The 24,250-nt window shown below is 45.4% G+C and overlaps 3 protein-coding genes across 3 annotated transcripts; all 3 read right to left on the bottom strand.

Annotated features, from left to right (window-relative positions):
• Positions 1-1,204: 1,204 nt before the first annotated feature.
• LOC308141610 (hemoglobin embryonic subunit alpha-like) lies at positions 1,205-1,872 on the bottom strand (the record flags this gene model as incomplete). Its single annotated transcript, XM_080511817.1, has 3 exons — positions 1,205-1,333; positions 1,472-1,679; positions 1,775-1,872. 3 exons carry the CDS (start codon positions 1,870-1,872, stop codon positions 1,205-1,207), a joined length of 435 nt encoding a protein of 144 aa, XP_080367943.1.
• A 1,387-nt stretch (positions 1,873-3,259) lies between these two features.
• Positions 3,260-3,941, bottom strand: LOC308141608 (hemoglobin embryonic subunit alpha-like; the record flags this gene model as incomplete). Its single annotated transcript, XM_080511815.1, has 3 exons — positions 3,260-3,388; positions 3,540-3,747; positions 3,844-3,941. 3 exons carry the CDS (start codon positions 3,939-3,941, stop codon positions 3,260-3,262), a joined length of 435 nt encoding a protein of 144 aa, XP_080367941.1.
• A 3,856-nt stretch (positions 3,942-7,797) lies between these two features.
• On the bottom strand, positions 7,798-23,577 carry kank2 (KN motif and ankyrin repeat domains 2). The gene is made up of 13 exons (XM_080511376.1): positions 23,536-23,577; positions 17,545-17,628; positions 14,802-14,880; positions 13,125-14,486; positions 12,544-12,753; positions 12,345-12,453; positions 11,094-11,675; positions 10,916-11,003; positions 10,388-10,607; positions 9,978-10,120; positions 9,497-9,697; positions 9,327-9,425; positions 7,798-9,182 (listed from the first exon to the last, which is right to left on the bottom strand). Exons 3-13 carry the CDS (start codon positions 14,836-14,838, stop codon positions 9,126-9,128), a joined length of 3,108 nt encoding a protein of 1,035 aa, XP_080367502.1. The 5' UTR covers positions 14,839-14,880; positions 17,545-17,628; positions 23,536-23,577; the 3' UTR covers positions 7,798-9,125.
• Between the last annotated feature and the right edge of the window lie 673 nt (positions 23,578-24,250).

Raw genomic sequence — 24,250 nt, 5'->3', positions numbered from 1 at the left:
TGCACATTTTTACAATATTCTGTGATTTTTACAATTTTTTTCATTTATTTACAGGATTTTTATTTTGGGCAAGGGTATTTATTTGTGATTTATTGAGCATGTACATTGGTTGACATCTGATCTTATAATTTAGAGACAATCGTGAGAAGAATCCTATTTGATTACTTTTCCCCAGACGATGTCATGGAAACATGCCATAATGTTGTTGAACTAATTAAATGCGAATAATTCCATTGTGCCAGTGGCTCTGTGCTTTGGGATTTTCTCTTTTCTGCGTTATGTCCCCAATGTACAGCTGTGACTTGATACTGCAGAGTATTGGCTTTGTTGACGTTTTTCTCTTGATAATTGTTTTGACTCTTCAAAAAAGGCACAATGATTAAATAAACAAATAAACAATAATTAAAACGGGTTAAAATCCTAAAATGACTAGAATTCGCAAAAGAGAAAAAAACTTAAAAATGGGGAGAGTGTATGTGTCCCTCTTTTGTCTCTGTCAAGTCAGCATCACTTCCCTGTTTGTGTTTTCCTGTTGTATTTTGAAGTCTCTGTCTCATTTGCGTCTCACTTCACCTGTTCACCCTCCCGCCGTGTGTCTGATTAGTGTGATGCATCCCGACCTGTGTTTTCCCTTCCCGGGTGTATTTAAGCCCTTATAGTGTAGTTTCAAAAGCTGAAACTATAATACAATGTTTATCATAAATTGTAATTAACACGTCACAAAACGTGTTTCAAAACTGCTGTCTGAAAGTTCGAAAGCTGAGTGTGACTCATTTTAAAAGTTCAATGTGTTTTAAGGCTTCAGGTGAATGTGATTTAGTGGAAAAAAATCACAAAAGTGTCTCTTTTGGTCATAAAGATTGCACATCCTCCAAACTAAAACAGCAGAAACTCGTCTCCTGTGAGCCTGCTTTTGCAGAGGTTTCTTACTTGAAACAGAGTTTTTCCTTTCTAATGTTGGTTTCTTTCTAAAGGTGTATGGAGGTGCCTATGTGCTGTAACTAAAACTGAGCTCTACGGATTTATATGACCATGGCTACTGTCAAACAAATGATTTAATTTAAATCAAACCAGACACAAAACATTGGCAAAAAAAAAAGAAGCAGAAACCAAAAGCTGAGTTTTCGTTTGCATTTATTGGTCATGGTGCAGGATGAGGTTCGGTCATCTTCTCTCCCTGGAGCTCCACGCTGCTGTTTGCGCTTTATCGGTACTTCTCGGCCAGGGCGCGAGCCAAGGCGGCCAGGAACTTGTCCATGGCCACGTGCACCTCGGGGGTGAACTCGTTGGGGAACATAATAGCCATGACCACCATGATGTTGTGAGAGGCGATCTGCAGAGAATCACACAGAGACATTGAGATTACTTCCACCATGTCAGTTTCCCTGCAACACGCAACACGTGCGTAAAAGGTTTTCTGCGTAAAAAAGCGGAGTTGCGCGTCTGGACGCGTCTCGTTTCGTTTGCGCACCTTGAAGTTGGCAGGATCCACTCGCAGAGTGAAGGCGTGCAGCTCACTGAGGTTCAGCAGACCTCCGGTCAGATCGTCGATTTTCGTCACGGCATCGGCCACTCCGGACATCACGGTCACTCCGTGCTTCTTGATGGCGGCAGAGCCGGGGCTCAGGTCATTCCAGTGGGAGAAGTAGGTCTTGGTCTGTGGGTACACCGCCACCATCCTGCAGGGGGGGGGGGGTAATGTAAATGAGAAGGCCAAATACAATTAAAAAACCATAATTTGCAGCGGGGTGTATGTAAGGATGGGGGTAGTTACCTGGACAGAGCATCTCTGCCAATGTCCGGTGCGTGGGTGGAAATCTTAGCCCAAAAGGCCCTGACGGTGGCCTTGTCCTTGGCAGTGAGAGAAGTCATCTTGTTTCAGCTTTGACTTGGAGCCGCACGGTGAGCCCTTTTATGTCCGCAACAAAGCAAGTGCACACCCACTGCAGCCCCCACCCCCCCAACACGCGCACACACACACACACACACACACACACACACACACACACACACACACACACACACACACACACACACACACACACACACACACACACACACACACACGTTCTGAAACTTCACTTAATATACAATTAGAGGTCATAAAAAGCTCAATTAAAATATTACAGAAAAGCACACCAATCCAAAATCGATAGCTCTCCAGCTGATGCATAAAGAGACTGGCAGCTGATATGCTTGCAGCAATAAATGCACATTTATAACACATCTGCCAGAAAACATAATGCCCCGAGCTGTGACACAACATGCATCAGAGGGCGTCAGCAGTGTGGAGGATGGGGTGTTATTGCCAGATAACAATACCACTCATAGACTCGTCTCATGCTACATTATAAGAGGAAGTCTTTGGGGTCCACCTGCAGTTTCCTAGAGTAGCAGCACGCTCTCGTCTGGATTTTCGTCCGTGTTTATCGACTACCAATCTTTCTATAAAGAACAGCCATACTCAGTAAATGTTTCAGATGTTATCCAGAGGTGAAAAGGACACAGGAGGGAAGATAAAAGTAGGAGGATGTGGTATCAGAGAAGAGCAGCAGACTCATTTCATGGTTGTCTGCTAAAAGTTGCGAATTTCCCAACATTTCAATAAAAGCAGTGATTTTTTTCTTCCCATTCCTATTCATATTATTCCCTTTTGAATTGACAGAGAACCTTTGGGATTTGTACATGATTGTAATAATTTGAATAAAATAATCTTCTGTTGATGTAATCAACTCCATTATAGAAACTGGTGCATAAAACACGTCAACATTTAGTTGAGGAGAGTAACTGGCGGAAATGTTTGTGTGTTTCATCAGTAGTCTTTCTTTCTTTCTTTCTTTCTTTCTTTCTTTCTTTCTTTCTTTCTTTCTTTCTAAGTGACTCAAAGTGAACAAATTTTGTGGCTTGGAGTCATTTTCCTTACGACTGTAATATGATTTATTGCACTTGTAATTTATTTGACACTTTATTGAAAGTGTTACACACCCTGCAGAAGTGTTTGTTGTGTTTATGGATGTTTGCAAACCACAAAGAGTGAACATTTTTGTTCAAACTGCCTGAAGTTAAGTGTAGAAGTGCACAAGACTGAGTGGTTTTCATCAGATGTAATAAATCTTGTTTGTTTTCCACTTTCTTGTAACAAGACACAAACACATGACAACATAACCAGAGAACACAATTTTGGTATTTGCTGTTAACATTTGTGCTTTTATTCATCATGAAGCACAGTGAGCTGGAAGACGATTGAAGGATGAGGTGTTTATCGGTACTTCTCGGCCAGGGCGCGAGCCACGGCTGCCAGAAACTTGTCCATGGCCACGTGCACCTCGGGGGTGAAGTCGACGGGGAACATAATAGCCATGACCACCATGATGTTGTGGGCGGCGATCTGTGAAAACAAGAGAATCCCCTCGATGTTAACCATTGGGATCGCTTTGATGCATTCATTCCACTCATGGACAGAAACTTCTTAATAATTGTGGACTTCAGAGACACTTTGCATCAATGTTTGATGTGTGTGTGTGTGTGTGTGTGTGTACCTTGAAGTTGGCAGGATCCACACGCAGGGTGAAGGCGTGCAGCTCACTGAGGTTCAGGAGGCCGGCAGTCAGGTCGTCGATCTTGGTCACAGCAAAACCAACTCCATTCATCACGGTGACTCCGTGCTTCTTGATGGGGGCAGAGCCGGGGCTCAGATCATCCCAGTGGGCAAAGTAGGTCTTGGTCTGGGGGTACACAACCAGCATCCTGCAGAGGGATGAAAAAAAATAAATAATTAACACCGAGTTAATTGTGTTGGCTTGGATAAAGTTTGCACCCAAAATTAGAATCACTCATATTCACCTGGACAGAGCGTCTTTGCCAATATCCTCTGCATAGTCGCCAACCTTGGCCCAGAAAGCCTTGACGGTGGCCTTGTCCTTAGCGGTGAGACTGGTCATTTTGCTTTTGTGTGTGGCTGAAGGAGATGATCAGCACTGAGAATGAGGGGTTATATATACCCTAAGACCTCACACACACACACACACACACATGGGACCACCCCCAAAGATGTGGGCTTGGAGGTGGGGAGTTTGTACAAGCAGTAAACAACTATCTGTGTGAGATAAATATAAATCCTTTCAACAAGAGCTGAAATACAGCTTAATTTTTCTTCTTCATTTCTTCCTATGGTACTTGACTTCCTCTTTACATTTGGGTCTTAATATAATTTAACACAGTTCGACCAGGCTTTTATCTTTTTAATGGCTCCTTTTCCACTAATCGTGGAATTTTAGTGCTTATTTCAGTTATTTATTCACTTTTAATCCTGTCAGCGAACCTGTGAGTGTCCATCCATGTCTGGGTCCCGGCTATTTTCACTGTCCTGTGGTTGTTCTTCTTTTCCTGCTGCAATAAGAATCTGCCTAAACGTATGAAGCCACCTTGACCTTGACCTTCATTGTTAATGTGTCACAGAAAGACTCGCTGTGCGACCAAGCGCAATACATTCTTGAGGATTCTTTTGTTGTTGTATTTGCTGAATGCACGGAAGAAGCAGACTGTTGAAGTCAGCAATGTAACCAACAAATCCAATAATACATCACTCAAAACCAAGGAAATATGTATGTGTACCCGTTCCACACCAGATGTAAAATGATTCGTCAGACACAGACACACATGGGGAGAACATGCAAGCTCCACACAGAAAGGAGCACTGCGTCACCATGCGGCCCTCCGCTAATAAAGTGTTGCATCTAATTGGAAATAACATTAAAACTGATTTTATTGTGTTTGTCTGTGGTCATTCTAAAGGTCAGATTTATCCCATCCAAAGAGATTTTAAATCTTGGCTCCCCAGCCAAGTAATATAAAAAGATTAGTTTATCAGTTGGACACTCTTCCCCCCCCCCACAACAAAAAGGTACTTTTATTACTTCCAGCACGTTACGTCTCAAAGGCTTATCGCACCCACTACAGCGTGGCTGCAGGGTGGATCCACAAACAAGAGGCAATAGATAAGTGTGTACAGTTCAGATGAAAACTACTGCGAATGTTTCCGCATCACTGTGAGGATGTTTATTTTTTTTATTTCATTTATTTATTTATTTTCCACAATTAGACACATAAAACCAGGGATTCTGACTTGTATATGTGAAAACTTAGAAACAATGGACCCCCCCCAAAAAAAACAAAAGCCTTGGAGCTTATCATGCTGGGATCCAACACACCACCACCCAAGAAAACTTTAATCTGCACATTTTAACCGAGGATGTCCAGATGATGAAGATCATCGTGGAGGAAATACTCAACATTTGCGGAGTTATTGTCGGGAAGCACGGCGGTTAAATTGACACGCCAGTGAGGTGGAAGTGAGTCTGCATATACGAGTAAAACAATGCCTTGCGCATTTTTGGGCGCAGCAGCAGGTTTGTACAATAATGATGCAAACACAAGGCCGTGAAGTCAGCGTGCGTTATCTCATCGGCTCCTCCCAAAGACGGCCAGCTGTCTGAGGAAACCAGATGCTGCTGTGATGGAGAGATTGTGAGCACACGTGGTACAAGTGACTGCATTGTTGTTGGTGAAAATAGGTTAAAGAAATTGTATAGTCATTGTGGAAGTAAACCCCATCAGCCCTGTACTCCCAAGCTCAGGACGTTGAGCTTTCAAACATCTTTGTTTCGCCAATTCACGACTTTTCTTCCTCCTCTTCGAAACAAGGAATTACGATTGAACATCAGTTTTACATCTATTTAAAAGACTGTTCATCTTTCTGTCACATGTTTTGGAAAGTGGCTTCCGGTTCACAAAAGATGGGAACCAGTTGTACATATCCGTTCCAAACATTGACCTTATGGTTAAAATAATTAATTGATAGCGGTACAATCCGACTTTTCTCCTTGGATTTATTTATCATTAATTGAATGTGGATTCCTTGCCATCCATCTTCTACATACACAGCATTAACATATTTATGCACCCTGGGGGACTCTTATTAAATATTTTAAGGACTTTTTAACTCAACTTTGTTTACTTTATAATGACGTTTTTTTCCCCCAGTGTTATCCATCATGAACCATTTCTCTCACATTCTTAATCCTGTCACTTCTGTTCACATGCAGATCATCTGCATCGTCTCACCTCACCTGCAGTTCACCCTGCCTTTTGGTCCAAACCACACAATCGAGCTGTTTTTACTACCATTCCGTAGACCTGCTGTCTTTCTTTTTAAGCGATGAAGGAGACAGATTGACTATTCACATTTAAAACGGGCATAAATTACACAATTTAACCAGAATGGATTTTAATGGGAGATTTTCAAAGACACGCATTTTAATTCAAGAACATCATTCCAGAGTCATTTAAGTACTTTGTGTAGATAGTGCATTAGTACATTACAATTTAGCTCTGTGGAGGATGACATGTATGTGGCCCTCACTGTTTCCCACATACACATGGTTGAGTCTGAACCTGTGGTCAACAGTGGTGCATGAGCTCCCTCTAGTGCAGGGGTGTGAAACTCATTTTAGTTGAGGGGCCACATCTAACCTAATCTGACCTCTGGAGGGCCGAACAAGTCAAACATAACATATTAAACTGCAGATAGGGACAAATGCAAAGTCTTTCCTTCTTTTGATCCTTTTGTAACTGCAAGAATTTGCCATTTGTCTATTGTGAAATATACATATTAAAGGAAATCAGATATTATATTTGCAAAAAAAAAACAACCCTTAGTCACCTGTATCTGGATATCGTATTTTTATTCAGGATTAAAACAATTTGTCATCAACTGGAAATTGTTTGGAGTTTACGTGTCTAAAGTATCACTTCACATAAATTGGACTCATTTTATTGTGAAAGGTGTTGCATTATGTGTACCTCCACAGAAGCATTAATGTCGGGGGTCAAATTCTGACCAAGGGCGGTTTTGAATGTCATTTTTGCCAATCTAGTGTTTTTAGATCAGCCTCTGTCAGTTTTCATATTTATACTTAAAAAAAAAAAAAAAAATCACATGGTGGGCTGGATTAGATCCACTGGCGGGCCGCTTCTGGCCCCCGGGCCGCATGTTTGACACCCCTGGTCTAGTGGTACATGGAGGGAAAATAATGTATTATTGAACATGAAATCAATTAGAAAATATCCATCATAAAAACGTCACAAACTTCCTCATAAAAAAAAAGACAAAACACTGAATTTATATATGAAATTGGTAGTTTCTTTGCTTTGTTTGATGAGAGAAAAAGTGGTAATGCACCTTTTTGTGGATGATTTATGTGCTTCTTATAGCACTGCTGCTCTGTACAGCGTGACAGTGGTGAACAAGGAGTAAAAAAAATCTATTTTCTGTGTTGCTGAATAATACGGTTACATTATTTATTTGTTATAGTCCATGCCAGTGCTTTGCAGCCACCTGAGTGAGGCTTATCCGAATTGCTACGGACAGTCCCAACAAGGAAAGAAATTCACTCCTAATGCTACACATATCAGATATTAAATCATTGACAACACCACAGTTTAAAGATGTCTACAGTTATAAACAAAACAAAATGTGTGTATGGAAGAAGTATGAGTCTCTTTGCAGTTTAAACAATCTTTAAAGAATGTCTTCCACCTGTGATGCAGACAGGAAGGTGTTAAAAAAAAAAAAAAAAGGTGAAAAATGACCACTACTACAGAGGGCCAAGAGATTAGTTGACTTCAGTTTTGCTCAATAAGTAATTACTTACCTTCGATAGTCATGGTTGACTTGACCCCAACGTTGTTTAACAATAGATTGTTACATCTTACAGGCAAACACACGGAATCCTGAAACATGTGGTCCACATTTATTGTTTCTCAAAAAGCACAACATATTAAGACACACACACACACACACACACACACACACACACACGCACACACACACTGTAAAATCTTACATAAAACTGTCATATAACATATACTATTGAGCTGTGCGATTACATAAAATCGGCGTGAGCTTAAAAAGTCTAAATGTATAAAAAGGTATGCTTAAATAAAAAAAAACAATTTAACGTTTATAAAAATCTAATTGCTCAAAAGAGAATATGAAAATTGCTAAAACATTTTCAAAAAATAATAGAAATTTTGACATCAATAGCCTACGCACTTCTGTTCAAGGAGATTGACTTTAGGCATAATAGTTAGCAGTTTATATTGACATATATTATTTTAATATTCATATCTTACACTTCCTTTCCAGAGCCAAACCACACACTTTCTGCTTCCCTGACGAGACTCACTGGAGTCCCCAGCACGTTTAGTCGATTCCTCCTCTTTAAATCCTACAATCAGCAAACAACATAGCAAACATAGCTACAGTCTCATCGTTACTCGCAACCATCCAAAATACCTTCCTGTAAAAAAATAAAAACACCGTAGTACCTTAGCCTTCAGAAAATAACGGTAACCTCCTTCCTTTCCTTTGCACTCAATTGTAGCCCATGTGAACGTTGCCACGACAACCTACAGTGTAACAGAGTCGATAGAAGAAGTTTTTCTTTGGGAACTGTAGTCAACATATTAAAAAAAAAAAAAAAAAGGTTTGTTTTATGGATTAAAAAACGGGTGTAATAAGTCATGATCTCCAGACAAACTTGATTAGGTCAGAATAAAAAAAGAATATCAAAAATACTCTAGTGGAAATAAATTTTGTGTATAAATATTGAGATACCAGTTAAATTTTCATTTAAGTTCTGTAGCACCAATGAGCTGGTTGGTGCAAGGACACTTATGAGAGGAGTGGCTGTCGTTCTTGATTGTGACGCGACACATGAAAACATGATGATTTAGTGAGCAGATAATAGTGGAGAGTAAAGAGGACCATGTGAAGAAATTCGGTGAAAGGTTTGGAATGATACAGTGCTGATACTTGGGAGCGTTGAGTGACAAGACTGACGTCGGCAGGATGCACACGCACACACAGACGGACACATACGCCAACTGGGAATGAAGAAAATGAAAGATCCGTGTGCGTAAAAAGCGAGGAATAACCACGGCGCTGGCTGACATGATAATGTACTTAAATTATTCAGAGTGAAGACAACCACACAAACAAACTCTTAATTACACCGATGTACAAGCATGTGGGGAAAACGGCGCGGCTTCTGTGGAGCCGCAGTTCATTTCAGGTCACCGGTGGGAGGAGATGAACCCAACAGAGGAGACTTGGGCAAGACCTGGACAATGATAAACAGAAAGGTGGCAGGTAATTTCACAAAGTCTTGAAACTTACTGGTTTGGCTTTCTACATTTGCCCGATTGCCTTCTCGAGCACGTGGAGAAAACAGCAACTGCTCTTAGGAATTGTGGCCGGTACTCACCGGAGAAGGAGGCTTGGCAAAGTTGAGGTGAGCATAGAGAAGCACGGCGATGTCGTTCTGACTGGCCTCCAGGGCGATGGAGAGAGCAGTGCTGCCGTCCTGCATGAGCGACAGGGTTGAGGTGTGACGCGGGAAGGCAATGTGAGAGAAACGGACGAGCGCGTGCTTACGTTGTCGGTGAGAGTGGCGTCGCAGCCCGGCACCGACAGCAGCTGACGCACGATGTCCACGTGGCCGTGCTCGCAGGCACACATGAGCGCGGTGGAGCCGTCGTCGTCACGGACGTTGACCTGCGCGCCGCAGGAGAGCAGCGCCCGCACCATGTCGCCCCGGCCGTGACTGACCGCCAGCATCAACGCCGTCTGCCCAGCCTACAAGCATACGGCCCAAATCATAACGTCATTTGCAACACGTGGGATAATTCCGCAGTAGGCAGTGCAGCTTTTTTTTCAGGAAGCGTGCTTGAGCCTTTTTCTGCAAAGTTTGTCTCACGGTCCGAAAACCTGTGTCTGATGTTATCTGAGGACTCTAATATTGCCCGTATATGTGACCGCATGTCTCTCTGGACTGACCACCTCTCTACCAGCAGACAGCCGGGATCACAAACTGTGGAAGACTGCGGTGAGCCCAGAGGGTCAGTAGAGGGCGCACCTGGCTGGCCTTGGCGTTGACGTCGCCGGTGCGCAGCAGCTGCAGGACGGTCTGAAGGTCATTGTCGGAGTGGAAGGCTGCCAGCGCCGTCAGCATGATGGCCGTGTAGCCCGCCTTGTTCTGCTTGTCAGCGTTACACAAGCCTGTCGGGTGGAGAGGACAATCAGTGTGACAGGCGACACAACGCCAGCACAAACAATGACGGGGATAATGAGAGCACGCACACAGATTTCTACTGGCATCAACAAAAAACAAACAAACAAACAAACACAGAATTGTTGACTGTTCTTGATTTCTTAATTTATCAAGCAGAGATTGGGGAAATTTGCAATGTGCTGCTCATCCTACAAACAGCTTTGAGAGTCGTTTATACAGACACTCAAAACGAGCACAAATGTGCAAAAGCGCACCTGTGTCGAGGAGCAGCTTCACCACGGGGAAGTTGGAGTGCGAGACGGTGTAGTGAAGCGCCGTGTTGCCGTTGCCATCCGCCATGTTGATGACAAACTCCAGCAGTTGGGGGGAGACGGAGGAGAAGGCGTCCATGTAGGCCTTGACCACGGCCGTGTTGGCCCCCTTGTGGCAGGACACGCGCAGCCACTCCTGCAGCACGGCGGTGTAGGCCGCCCTCTGACAACGGAGAGAAAGGGGACGCGTGAGGAAAACGAGCGCCGGACGGAGTGATGGAGGAGGATCGCTGCAGAAACTCTTAGCGACGGACAGATTTGAAATGCTACGTTGATTTCATATGGTGATCTCAGCCCTTAAACCTGAAGCATCACACATTAAATGGTTCCTTTTGTATTTTCAGTCAAGACAGTTTCTGAAGAGCCTTTTTTTCCAGTAATGGCGGTGAGAATGTTGGATTTCGCGAAGAGGGACAGTAACAGCCAGAGGTTGAACTTGCTTAAATGAAGTGAGTTAGAATAAGCACGCACAGCTCCTTGTTGGCTGAAGGCGTTGGGCTCCCCCAGGGCTTTCTGCAGGCCACACAGAGCCGACTTGAGGCTGTCGCTCAACTCCAGCCTGACAAGAAGACACAAAATATAAATGGCTGTTGGTACACAAAGCTCACTAACAAACAGACAGGCCGTACACAACAGTGGGAATATTTACCGGACATGTTTGGAGGAAGCTGCAGCTCCGTCAGCTGCCGGGTTGGACTCCGAGAGGACGGTGCATTGCTGGGAGGTCACCTCGGTGGTTCGAGCGACGCAGGTGAGTGAAGGTTGAATGGAGTTCTGGTATGAGGTGATTTCAGTGCTTGGTGATGCGGTGGTGACCGCCGGGGTAACGCCGTGCTTTTCTGGCAGCTGTTGGACATTCTCTTTAAAGGCAGGATTGCTGGCCGCATGTGAGGGGGTCGGGGTGAGATCTGACGCTGGTGGCTGTGAGGCACATTTCTGCACGGCGGCGTCTGCGGCCGGTGGGGGCGCTGCTCTGTGTGACAGTGTCGCCTCCGCGGACGCTGGCAGGCTGGGACTCCGCTGTGAGCCTGGAGTGACGGCTGGTATTTTGCTGACAGTCTGCTGAGGTACGTTGGTGCTTTCTTGGTCCTGGGCGGCCGTGTTGGGGGCCGTGTGCTGATGCTGGGCTGCAGATTCTGGCAGTTTTTCTCGGGCTTCATGGTATTCACTGGAGTCACTTTCTTCGTCTGAGCTCTCGCTGCTGCTGTCATCTGATGAGGTCGACTCATAGCTGAAAGACAAAGACACCCAATGTGTCCAACAATTCAGTGTCTTTAAAACTCACACTTATTTTACCAACCCGCATACATTTTTTTTAATGATTTATTTAATGAAGGAAAAGTTGATATTAATCAAAATCTAAATCTCACATCCATCAGACTTACTACAAATGAACTTGAATACGATTTAATATTTATGATTTCATGTCATAAATGCAGCAATAAAAACAAAGCAAAACCTTGACAATGATCATGAGATGCTTTTCTATATAAAGAATGCAAAGTATATTTATTTTTTTCTTTTTAGAGATGAGATATGATAAAACATTGTTGTGTCAAGTGTTTTTCGTGTGTGTGTGTTTGCGTATTTATCTCTATCTTTGACCAATTTTTACATTTACCTTCAGACTTCAGTATAAATATCTGTACGTTCCCCTACATTCACTCTCAGGATTAGTTTATCACTTCATTTGATAATTCTGAGCATCAATGGAAGCTAAATGAGAGACACAACACGCATTGGAGCCAATAGCTTGTATATCCACTCGTGAATTGTATTTGCGACACATCATAGAACAAAACATCATTACAAGAAGTAATAAAAGTATTTCAAAGCCGGTTCAGTTCAAGTTCAGTGGCTATAAATGGGTAATTCCTGGTCTGCAGTGATTAATATTTACCCTCCATTGACTCCAATGAACTGCAGGTTTTTCTTTGTCGAGGGAGACCCGGGTTCACCTTCTGCTTTCCGCTTCATGATGGATCTCAAAGAGGACTGGGGAGATGAATCTAGAAAGCACAGCAGCGATCACGCACACGGCGGGACTCGTGATGTCTGAACAGGGTTATCATGAGGGTCAAACATTTCAGCCTACACACCTGCCTGAACTGAGCCTTCCTGTGAGTGGATGGAGTCGTCGGATGCCTGCGGGCGGGCCTCATTTTCCTCACAGCGCCCCGGAACAATCTGATTACCCGAAGCTACGGCGACAGCTGGACTCGCTACGGGTACCGAGGTGGACAGCTCGCTCTTCAGGACATCGCGTACCTGCTTAGAGCTGACTGCAAGCGGCAAATCAACTGGCGCATCTGAGAGACAGAAGAGAAGACTCGTTGGCGTCAAAGAATTAAACAGTTCATTGTAAATTATACAAATTTCGCATTGCTCAAACATTCATTGCCGACACTCTTACAGTCTAAGTTGATCTGATAGTGTGCTCTGCCTTCATCGTTGTAACTTGTAGCGATTTTAAATGGCATTATTGTTTCTAATATTACAGCTTTCTCATTATCACACGTTATAGGGGCAAAACATTGGAAACCAAAGATAACTAACTGCGCTATAATATTGTTCACAAATGTCAATGATATATTGTATCGGACTGTAGTCGACTGGTTCGATACAAGTTACCAAACTGCTAACTGTGTTTTTGGTTGTAAACTTGTGGTTGAACTCTGACCTTCTGTTTGTCCCCTCTGGTGTCCTTCCACAGTTCCCGGGGCTGGCTGAGGAGAGGGCAAGCTGCAGGTCTCTGCTCGGAGCAGCGTGCCCACCTCCACTACCGTGGGCTGCTCCAGCGTGTACACCTGGATACCCACAGTCCTGTGCTCCCTCTGCTGCGGCTGCTGTGTGAAGCTGACCAGGGTGTGCAGGCTGCAGCCTTTGGGCTCCTGCCAGCCCGTGCTAGTAGCCATGACCGGATGCTCCGCCTGAGGTGCCTTCTGAGCTGCGGTGGTCTGCTGTTGTGCAGCTTGAAGCTCTTGCATTGTCCTCTTTAGTTGGCCCTCAAGCTGACCCACTTGATCCTTGAGGGCCTCCGTTTCGGGCAGCAGGCCCAGGTCCTTTTCCCGAACCCACACTCCCACGTGACGACAACTCCGCGAGTCCTCTGGTCCGACTCCGACGGTACGCACCTCCCTCTTCGCATCGGGTCGCGCTCCACTCACAATCACCGTGTCCTCGATCTCACAGCCCGAGTCCTGCTTGGAGCCCTCGGGCGTGTTGGGAGACAGTGGCTCTGCTGGCTTGTTGCCGGCCTTAGCTCCAGCGTTCCCTTCTTCTTCGGGGATGTCAATGTAGAGCTCCCCTCGGGTACGACCCCGGTTGAACCCCAGAGTGTGGCCGAGGAACTTCTGGCTCTTGAGCTGGACGCTGAGCTGCCGCTTCTCTTCCTGCAGCACCGAGATTTTAACCTGAAGAACAGGGATGGTCTTCACCTGCTCCTCCAGCTCCTTTATCTTCCTGAGCGCCGCAGCCATTTGCTCCCTGACATGCTGCAGATGCGCCGGGGTTGGAGTCACCGGAGTGGACAGGCCAGAACTCAAAGGGGTGAAGGATCCACCTCCACCATGTGCCCGGTTGAAGCTGTGCGCGCTGCTGATGGACGTGTTGGAACCCGCTACACTGCTGTGCATGCTTCCCAGATTGGAGAATCTCCGACCTTCCTTCTCCTCTTCAAGCTTCCGGCGGGCATCCAGCAGAGTCTTCTCCACCCGGGCAGTGCTGAAGTTGGGCCTGTGCATGGTGTGGTACCCCGGGGCACAGTAGGAGAAGGAGGAATGGCGGCTGTCCATGCTGGTGTTGGAGCACAGCGACTCGGTGGAGGTCCACCAGGAGCCGGCGTAGCCGTAACCACGTGGCAAGGAGCCATAGCGTGGCCGACGTTGGATAGGCACCTTTTTGATCGTGTTCCCCTTCTCTATGTCATTGACATATTTGAGGAAGTCCAGGTCCAGACGGTATCCATAGGGGGTCTCTACTGAGTAGGGAGCCTCCGGTTCTTTGGTGTGCAGTGAAGGGTGAGCGGGCGGGTTCAGTTTTCCTGCAGGGGGAAGGAAATCAACTTTAAACAAACAGAAATCCACGTCTAATCTTGGGCTCAGACTTAAAAAAAAAAAAAAAAAACGCGTCAGCTCCGAGCCGCTGTGTATTTATGTGTGGACTCTAAAACAATCACTAAATTAAGTCAGGAGTGGAACGACACAGTTCACTCTACCCAGACCTGAGTGGGGTTGATATGAAAGCGTGCTATTAAATTACAGGCAAGTTGTGTGACAGTTCAAATCCTAACAAAATGAATTAACTATCTAAACATCATGTTGAATTTTGCCAGTAAAAATAAACCCAAACACTGCACCTGGGAAGCCGGGGTCCATATGCAGCACTTGAGCCATGATGAGCCGGTGGCTGCTTTTCCGTCACACACGAACTCTCACCTGTAAGGTCACAGACACGTAGGGTTTACACATTGTTATTCCTCGGTAAAAAAAAAAAATCATTTACTTTATGGTATAAATAAAACGTGACGTGGTGAGTGTACCCATCAGATGCCATTTTCAGCCATATTGTTTCTGCCTGTGTGACGGTCAGAAATACTTGTACTGTTCCTTTCAGCCGCCTCTGTCCCTTATTATAGCCCTTCATTTTCTGGAAGCCGCTGGGTCACAGTCGATTGTGTATTTGTTTCTGTTCATAGCGAAGAGGAGTTACAGGGGGAAAGTTTCCTGGCAGCTGATTCCAGCACAGAGATTTGCCCGTCACAGCCTTATTAGGAATCGTCTGTGCGCACAAACCGCTCGATTGAAGCCTTTACAGACACTCTCTCTTCTTTCTCTCGGTCGCTTTCACTGCATCTCGAAACTCGGGTTTCTGCACCGTTTGTCCCTGTTTGAAAAAAGCTTTTCCTGCTGCTCTCAGTGTCAGCTGATGATCAGGAGGTTTCATCTCGTCACGTTCTCTTTGGCCGCACACAAACTGAGGAATTAATTCCACACAGAGGGAGCAACAAATCAATGCTGTTTTAACTTTTTCTCTCATATACGGCCAACAACGCCAATGCCTTTGAGTTTGCCTTAGCTTGGAAAAGATTAACTTTCTAGGTCATCACTTCATGTGAACAAGTGGTTGTAATGTTTAAGCCAGCCACAGATTTATCCAGTTAAACGGCCTTAGCAGCTTTGGAAAGCCTAGATCGAACCTTCACTCTGTTTTTTTTTTTTGGGGGGGGGGGGGGATTGCTTCAGTATGAGGACATTCTTATTTCTTTTTTCAGTCCCTAAGGCTCTCTTTCTCTCTCTCCCTTTCTCTTTACCTCTCTCTCTCCCTCCCTCTATCTCGTGACCCTTGCCTTTGCTTGCTCGTATGTGAAAAGTAGGGCACTTGGAAACAGTGACTAAATTTACTTGGTATTTTTGAAGTGCTGGAGTCAGTTTAATTTCTCAGTGTGATTCTTCTTATCTGTAGCCCTTCATCACCCCCCAATACCAAGATGGCCACACGCGTTTGAGTCATGGAAACACTATGTATGCACATATATAGCTGACACAATTTTCAAGCCCTTCCCACCCTCATGGTGCGAAGACTGAATTTAATTTGATTGGATATGGCAAGCCGACCACGCCGACTATCTTTTCGCTTCCACATGAGGCATTTATCAGACGTTCCAGATATAAGTTGTAACTCAGCCTTGCATGAATGTTAAACTTTGAGGATTGGAGGAAAAAAAAGAAAAGCGGGTTGAAAAGTGCTCCTGGTTACAAAAGAGAAGTTTTGGCTCTTTGCCTTCTACACTTTGAGTGTGTGTTTATCTATAGCGAAAGTGTTAGGCTGATTAAGCGGTGCGTGTTATAGAGTGTGGTCCTGGTATGACTGCATGCATGAGAAAGTGGGAGCCAGACGTGGAGAGGAGGAGTGCTTGGAAGAGAGACAGCGTGTGAGAGAATAACTGTGTGCGAGTAGAGGAGGGCGGAGGACGGCACTGACAGCGGACGGTTGATGAGATATAATTAGAGTTGGCGATCCAACGTCCCGACCCAGCAGACTTCGGGGCTGACGTCGTCCACTCGACTTCTGCGGGAAAGAACGGCTTTCTTCTCTGTCAAATGCACATTAAGTTTGACGTAAACGTCTTCTCCCTTATTGCCTCTCAGGGAGCCATTCCTCCCACATCGCCCCCTCGAAACACCCACGCCATCAGGCCCCCACATCTGCTTTTCCGAGAACGGTTCACTGGGTGTTTCAGATGTGTTAGCGTGTCTGTATGTGCTCCGCTGAGTGTGTGAGTACGGTCGGGGTGGAACGGCTGACCTTCCTCCCGCTTTCTCAGCTCTTAAACAGAGTTCCTTTGAGATGACATCTGAACAGAAACAGTGTTCACCCTTCTCCGGCGCCATGTTGCCATTCTTTGGACGACTCTCTGAGCCAGCCTCATCCAGGACAAATGTTTTGCCCCCATTATGCCCCTCCACCTCATCCAGCTGCATACCATACTCGAGGAAGCCATGATCGCCTGTCTACTCCCTCCACTCTGTGCTATTGAGATTAAGGCAACCCTCAGGGGGTGGGATGCAGGTCATCCAGCACAAATTGCACGTCTGTGGTATGTCCTGTAAGACGGCACGAGAAGAACAGCATTGCGCTGTGACTTCACCGGGCTCACTCGCCAGGACAAAACCTTTGTGTTTGTGCATGCTGGAAAGATTCAGATTTACTCAAACTGTTGAGTTTTGCGTTTGAAAGCCTAAAACCGGGTCTGATTTACAGCGTGTGTAAACAGCCTCACATCTTTGGTGTATCAGAGGATTGAGACCACCCCGAGGAGTAATTAACAGAGCCGGGCTTTATTTCGAGGTCAGCTCTCCCAAGTTTATCAAACTCATTGCTTCCATTCATTGAGTCACCTTATTATTATTGCCATTACAAAGGATTAAACCTCAGTATTGCTAACTCAGAAATACCACTCTTTCCACCAACCAGAGGAGATCTGTATGGATTTTTCCACTGCCTGACTGACGCTCAGCCGCTGGTGATTGCTATTTTGCTCAGGCTTGGGAATGGTTTGCGAATTAGGAAAAGGGAGCTTTTATTTTTCCGCTTCATACCAGCTGCTTGCGCTGCGAGGACGGATCTCTCCTCCCCGGGCTCCTTGCTCTCCCTTCCTTGCCTTGCTCCTTGACAGTCAGCACCTGTATGACAGAAGAGAGAATAAAGGAGCTGTGACAGTTTTGTAACCCAGGAGAACGGACAACAGGTGAGTTTGGCGGAACTTCACTGAAAGAGCTCAGAGTTGTTGACAAAGACAATGTAACAGGTTACAAAAGAGCGGCCCGGTCCTGAGACTAAACACGGGTTGCAAAAGCATTCCTAAACAATCCAGTGGTTTTGACTGACACGCCGGACGTGAACAATATGCCTCCACGAGATGCCAATCATGCTTTGACCTCCTTTGTGCTGTGATGTGGATGAAGCCTGAGCGCCATGTGTGAATGCTCGCCTCGGAGCTTTGCAGGGAAACTTTCCCCCACCCCGTTCACGTCTCCAGTTCAAGGCACTCTAATCAATTCAAGGCTGGGAGCGGGAGCCTCCCTGCCATGCGATTGGGCAACGTGCTCTGTTTGCATACTCCCAAATCCAGCGGTACAGACACACACTCACACCCTGCGGCCTGGTGGGAAAAGCCATCACCTGGGCAATGATTTCATAACTTTATGGACAACACACACTTTACTGTTGTGTGTGTGTGTGTGTGTGTGTGTGTGTGTGTGTGTGTGTGTGTGTGTGTGTGTGTGTGTGTGTGTGTGTGTGTGTGTGTGTGTGTGTGTGTGTGTGTGTGTGTGTGTGTGTGTGTGTGTGTGTGTGTGTGTGTGTGTGTGTGTCCACCAGATAAGCAGCATGACGGCGTCTGCTGATTCTCAGACTGTGGCTCCGGCAGCTCGGAGTCAGGCTGCTGTGGTCGACATTTTCTCGTAAGGTCTCGCAGCCCAACAACACACCAATGGGTGACCTTTGCATTATATCATAACAAGCCTCGCTGTTGTTCGGCCCATTGTTTCATAGAGTTGTCATGCCAGTCGCTCAGAGGGTGGGGGTGTGAGAGGAAGAAGGGGGGGGAGCATATCTTTTAGGCTGGAACTCCAGCCAAATTACAAAGAGCCATTCATTCAGCCACTAGTTCCACAGCTGGTTCTAATAGAAAGCAAGGAGGGGCAAGAGAGGAACAGTGCGTGTGTGTGTGTGTGTGTGTGTGTGTGTGTGTGTGTGTGTGTGTGTGTGTGTGTGTGTGTGTGTGTGTGTGTGTGTGTGTGTGTGTGTGTGTGGTGAGGAAATTTTGCCTCAAAACAAACAAACACTTGATGTAGGGTTGTTATGGACCCACACATTGACAGAGAGTGAAAAGGCGAAGCAGGACGGGCCGTAAACCGTCTGATGTATGAATCTGGAAATGCCCAAGGCCCCAAAATTGACAGGACTAGCTATTTGTGCTGCTGCCTGCTGAAAAATACGACAGGAAATGCATATTTCTATGGCTATATACCAGTCAGAAAGTTTTACTCTTAAGCTCTAAGGATAAAAAGCAGTTAGTGTTTCGTGATAACACTGTACCGGCAAATACTTGAGTAAGACAAATCCCAAACTTTACAGATGAGGCCAAATGAATTCCCACTGCCTCCCACAAACCAGAGATGAAAACAAGCAGATACCCAAACACAGCAGCACTGACCGAGGCCCCAGACTCCCACAGACCAAAAAAATACAGCTGCAGCTATTAGGATGATTTATTCAGGTAGGCCCAGAGATAATGTCAAAACTAAGTGATTTAACTGGCTTTAATTTGTCTTGAAAGTCGTGGTCTAATTAAACAAACAGCAGTTTCCTGCTGTCAGTTCAGAGCGGGATGGCTTTCAAATTATCAGTGGCCTGTTGGTTTATGTGTCGCTGTCATCATACCAGCCTAATTGATGTTGCGAAACACAGATGATAATTTGCGGTCTGACGAAGAAAGGGTTACAGGAAAGGGAGCTTCGTCTTGTCATTCCCCCGGGGATGTAGAAACAACCAGCGACTTCCTCTCGGCCCAGGAGAAAGAGTAACAAGGAGAAGGAAAGCATAAACTAAAAAGAAAAGAAAAAAAAAAGGAGCAGGGGTAACAGAGGAAAGAGGTACAGTATTTGAAGGAGGGTGGGAATATGAGGGGAAAGAAAAGGCAAATCTGCAAAGAGGAGGGGGGAGGGGAAAAAAATACAGAAATGTTGCTGAGAGTTTTAGATGGAAACTTCTCAAACGAGAAGAACATGTCTGTTTTCAGATTTGGGCTCCAACCGAATGAATCACAGCAAACCCCCGCTGCTGACACCACAATGAGTATGCTGCTACACCGAAGCAGCAGAAACAACAAAAAGATCCCATCCAGGGCGCAGAAATGCTCCTCGCAGAGTAAATCAAGTCTCTGAAGACCTTTCCTCATAATCTGAAAAGGCTCCGCCTCAAAGATTACCACCATTTGTGCATTCCTCTCCTAAAAATAGACAGAAAATAGAGAATCCCAACTACAAACAGTACTTTGTCTAACTAAATAAAGCTTATTGTTGTTGTTTTTCCCCTCAGAGTAACACATTGCGAAGACCCCATACAGCCGTGCAGTGGACTTTTAATGTTGCATAGAGATACCAAGAGGAGATTCGGCGGCTGATGGATCCACTGAGACTTCTTTGTCAAACCGCTTTCCGCAGCACAGATGGTTTTATTCAGCCAACGGGTCCTGAATGAATAATAAATCAGGGAAAAATTATAACAAATCTCTCTCCTGGAGAGCTCAAGAATGCTAAATGTAGAATCTACAGGCGGCGTCTGTCACCAGCATAATGAGGCTGAACGACGTACGTCACTGCCGGACAGAATGGGCCTTCACCCAGTGAAATGGGGCCACATGATCTCACATCAACACGGCAATAAAGTGAGTTCTCATGCCGCTGCTGTGATACGTTGACTAATGTTGACGTTTAACTTGGGACAGTGAAATCATCCCCCAATGGGATGTCACCACCGGGACTCTCTGCCCTTCAGCAGAAAGGCCCCTGTTTTTCACATTAGCAGCGGTGGCTTGGAGGAGCAGACGGCGCGGGGCTGAAGCCGTCTGGTGCTCGCTAGACGACGGCCAAAAGGAGGGGCAGGCCAGCTCACATTACTCCTGGAACAGGAGCAGAGTAAACACCCGCCATGCTCGCTATTGGTCATTGTGCTAACCTCCAACAGGAAACTGAGCAAGGGTGGGGTAGAGCGGCAAGGAGCGGCACCGGAAAAAAGACGCACACAAAAAAAAAAGAAAGAAAAAAAAAGAAGAAAAAAAAGCCATTTGGGAGAAAATTCCTGAGCAGTCATGGAGGTGGGGATTAAGGCTGATGCCGAACAGAGAGAGGCCGAGGCTGCTTTGTTTTGAGGGGAACCATGGAGGGGTCTGGGAAGGAGGAAGACGAAATCCAGACGGCAACGAGATGTGTGTCGGAGGGCCGGTCAGAGCAGTGTCGGGGTCGAAAGATCAGGTCGACGCGTGTTGTGGCACTGAGCGGGCGCCACGGCAGAGCAGAGGAAGCAATCATAGAGTGGTGCTGATGTTGTTAAGTGGCTTCCTCTCAGGAATCTTATCAATTACTTCCTGATTACTGCTGATCAAAAGGCTCAGAGACGACCGAAAGGGCCCCCCCCCAAAAAAAAAAACCCCATTGCACTGACGTCTCTAACTTGTTTACTGGACAGAAGAGTCCATCTGGCTTTACAGAGTGATTAATGTATTAAAAGAGCTCAGCCAGATTATTCAAGAAGATAATGAATTACTGTCTGTAGTGCCTCAAAAGCTGGAATTTGTCCGTATGTTCACAGGAAACAACCCCGAGCTTGTCTTTTTAATCAACACAGTTAAGTAGGTGCATTAACTTGCTGTCTTGACCAAATCAGGCCGACGTTATCTCAGTAATACTTATTCTTTCCTTATAAAGTCATTCGAACTCTGCTCCACAAAGTTTGCCTTTTGTCTTAGAAAGTATGTTGTGATAGTGAGGAGAAAATGGCTGCTTTGAAAAGTTGATGTTCTCGCTGTATTCAAATCGTGAATGCACATTAAAGATCCTTATATGAAGTGATGAAAGAAAGATATTGTAATAAGTAATATTGCTTTACCAGAGCAGATAATTCATTCGGCAGTAAAACTGTTGGGTGGAGCTAATCTGTCGTCGACCCCCAGACAGTGACAGGCAGGTTCAGGGTGTAATTTCATTAGCCACGCTAAACCATTTAAATGCCCGGCGTGTGGCCTTCTGTGCAAATGGGGTTTACAGCCCTGCATTCCACCACGGCACCCCCAGGTCCGAACACTGTAATGAGATGAGACAATCACATTCCAGCGAAAAGGGGCAAACATATCTGAGGGAAACTCCACCTGAACACAGATTGTCAAACTGCAGTTCGTGGGGACGCCCAATGGTTCTTAAGAGGAGTCCAGATGGTCCCCAAGCAGGAAGAGATCCTTTTCACAATCATTATTAGACAAAGACATAGTCAGCTATTTGTTCCTTTGCTAAATTATTGTAACAAATGCTAATAAACATTTTTCATGAGGGCATATTCACTTTTTATTGACGATGTCAAACTTAACAGTCTCTCTAACTTGCAGTGCTGTTGCACTGTACCCCGATTACTGTGTTGTGAGAAACTAAATACGACAACTTGAAGCCACAAACCTCTGCGCCCGAGGAGCCACAGTGACAAGACAGAGAGCCTGTGAGTGCCATGCAGCTGCTAGGTGGTTTAACAGCCAGCAGGCCATTACACAACAGCATTACAGTAGTGTATTGTATGATGCAGTATAACAAACCGATGACTACACCCCCACATCCTGCCAACTTCTGCATGTTGCATGTCTTCAAAGTCAATAATAAAGAGATTTTAAAACCTTTAATGCTGCTACATATTTGGAGGAAACCTTGAATTTAAACGTTTGGGGTTTTTTTTTTCTCCAGTTAAATCATTAGTTTATCTGTGAAATCAATGAGGCCCAGCAGAGCTAAGAGCAAAGTAAGCGGGTCACCAAATGTGTTTTGACCCAGATCTTCTACATCACTTGCCTGGCTTGATGTGCACCTCCATCAGACCTCATCTGTTTAAACCCTCCTGCGTGTCGCTGACCAGCCACAGCTGGCAGGTCCGGCAGAAAGTGCTGCGAAAAACATCTGGAAGCAATGAAAACTCTCAGGATGAGCGGGACCCAGCCCTCTCCTCAGAGTCTTACCGGCCTCAATTCAGGGTTGGGTTTTCCCCCCCCCTTTTCTTTAAATTAATTAAAAACTTGTTTGAGTGTTTGTATTGCTGGAACACACGAGGGAGAAAAGTTTTATCTAAACACAAAAATTTTAAAAAATTTAAAAGAAAAAGGAGAAAGTTGTTGCCGTTTAGGAATCGAAGCGGTGAGGGGATTAATCAAGTAGTTTTTGGTTCTGATGGCTCAAACTGCGTCAGTCCGATTAAAGTTGAGGACAGCAAACGCACCATATGTAATGAATATAACGCCTATAGGCAACTCAGGAGATCCACGCGTAAAGGAAACGTTGCAGGGAAAAAAAAACAACCCAAAAAAACAAGTGAATCCTGGAGAAAAACCCGGGAAATTTGTTTACGTAGGTATTTATAGCTTTTCTTTTTTCTAAAGTGTGATGAATATTTTAGGGGGTTTTGGTTAATGCGCTCCTCGGTGACGAGCCTCCGAATGATGCTGTGAACAAAAAGACACGCTCGCGCCGGAGGAGCGACTCACTCAAACATTCCTCCAAAGATGCACAAATACTCACGTGAGACCACGAAAAAGCAAATCAGAGCAAAAGTATGAGGGTGTGAGCGGAGCAAGGCTGGGTTTTCTGAGCATAAAGGGACCCGTTACTTCTGAGAGAAAAGAGGACCGGGGGGCGATAAGGGCTGGACCACAAAAGAGAGAAGAAGTCACACTCGTGCTCCGCGGCCACGGCGCGCGAGACCGCAGTTCGGAGAAGAGAAAACAAGGATGGCGTTCAAAGAGGAGAGGTGGAAGTTCGTTTAGCAGCTCTTACCTGTCCTTGTGGGGGAATCCTTGCAGCCGCCTCGGCCCAGGAGCGCTCACTGACAGAGACGGAGACAAAAACACCGCAGCCAAAGATGCTGCGCGGCGCGCGCCTCCTCCCGCTGCTCTTAAAGGGCCAGTACGCACGAGGAGGCCCTCCTCCTGCCTCCTCCACAAACACCAGCCAGGATTCCAACTCATCTATCACACAACATTATCCCCCCCAAAAAAAACCTAAAATCTAAGATAATGCACATCATGACTTTAAACAACTTTAGAGAAAAGGTCTGTGGAACTGAGTGTAAATTAATTTAACTTAACTTTGAATTAATTAAATTACTGAGTGTCAAGGATGACGATTGTCAAGCAAGAGAGACTTGCTTTGCAACATTTTTACAGATGTGTTACTGTAAATGCAACATTTAAACAGCTGACAGTGAATTGAAGATGCTTTCACCTGCAGATGAAACTAATTTATTAATCCCCTTGGGGAAATTCCTTTTCCCCACGTTAATCCATCTTATTTCAAGGATGCGTTGGGCAGCCACATTAAGGCACTCCATGGAGCTGATGGGGGTCAAGGGTCATGCTCAGGGAGTCACAGTGGTGACCTGTCTGCTGTGGGAATCGAACCTGCAATATCCTGATCCCAAGTTCACTTCTCTTGCGTCCGGACTCTAAATTATGGATTTCTTGACTATAGAAATATACAAAATAATAAAAAT

This window comes from Blennius ocellaris (genome assembly GCF_963422515.1).
Source record: "Blennius ocellaris genome assembly, chromosome: 16".
Classification (NCBI taxonomy): Eukaryota; Metazoa; Chordata; class Actinopteri; order Blenniiformes; family Blenniidae; genus Blennius; species Blennius ocellaris.
The sequence above is the reverse complement of the archived record's forward strand: the minus strand, read 5'-3'. Positions and strand labels throughout refer to the sequence as shown.

Coding starts and splice junctions, on each gene's coding strand:
- kank2 (XM_080511376.1), bottom strand. CDS start 14,838: ATGGCTCAAGTGCTGCATATGGACCCCGGCTTCCCAG. Junction 10,608..10,915: donor CCTTCAGCCAACAAGGAGCT/GTGCGTGCTTAT, acceptor CTCCGTTGTCAG/AGGGCGGCCTACACCGCCGT. Junction 9,183..9,326: donor TTGCCAAGCCTCCTTCTCCG/GTGAGTACCGGC, acceptor ATCATTGTCCAG/GTCTTGCCCAAGTCTCCTCT.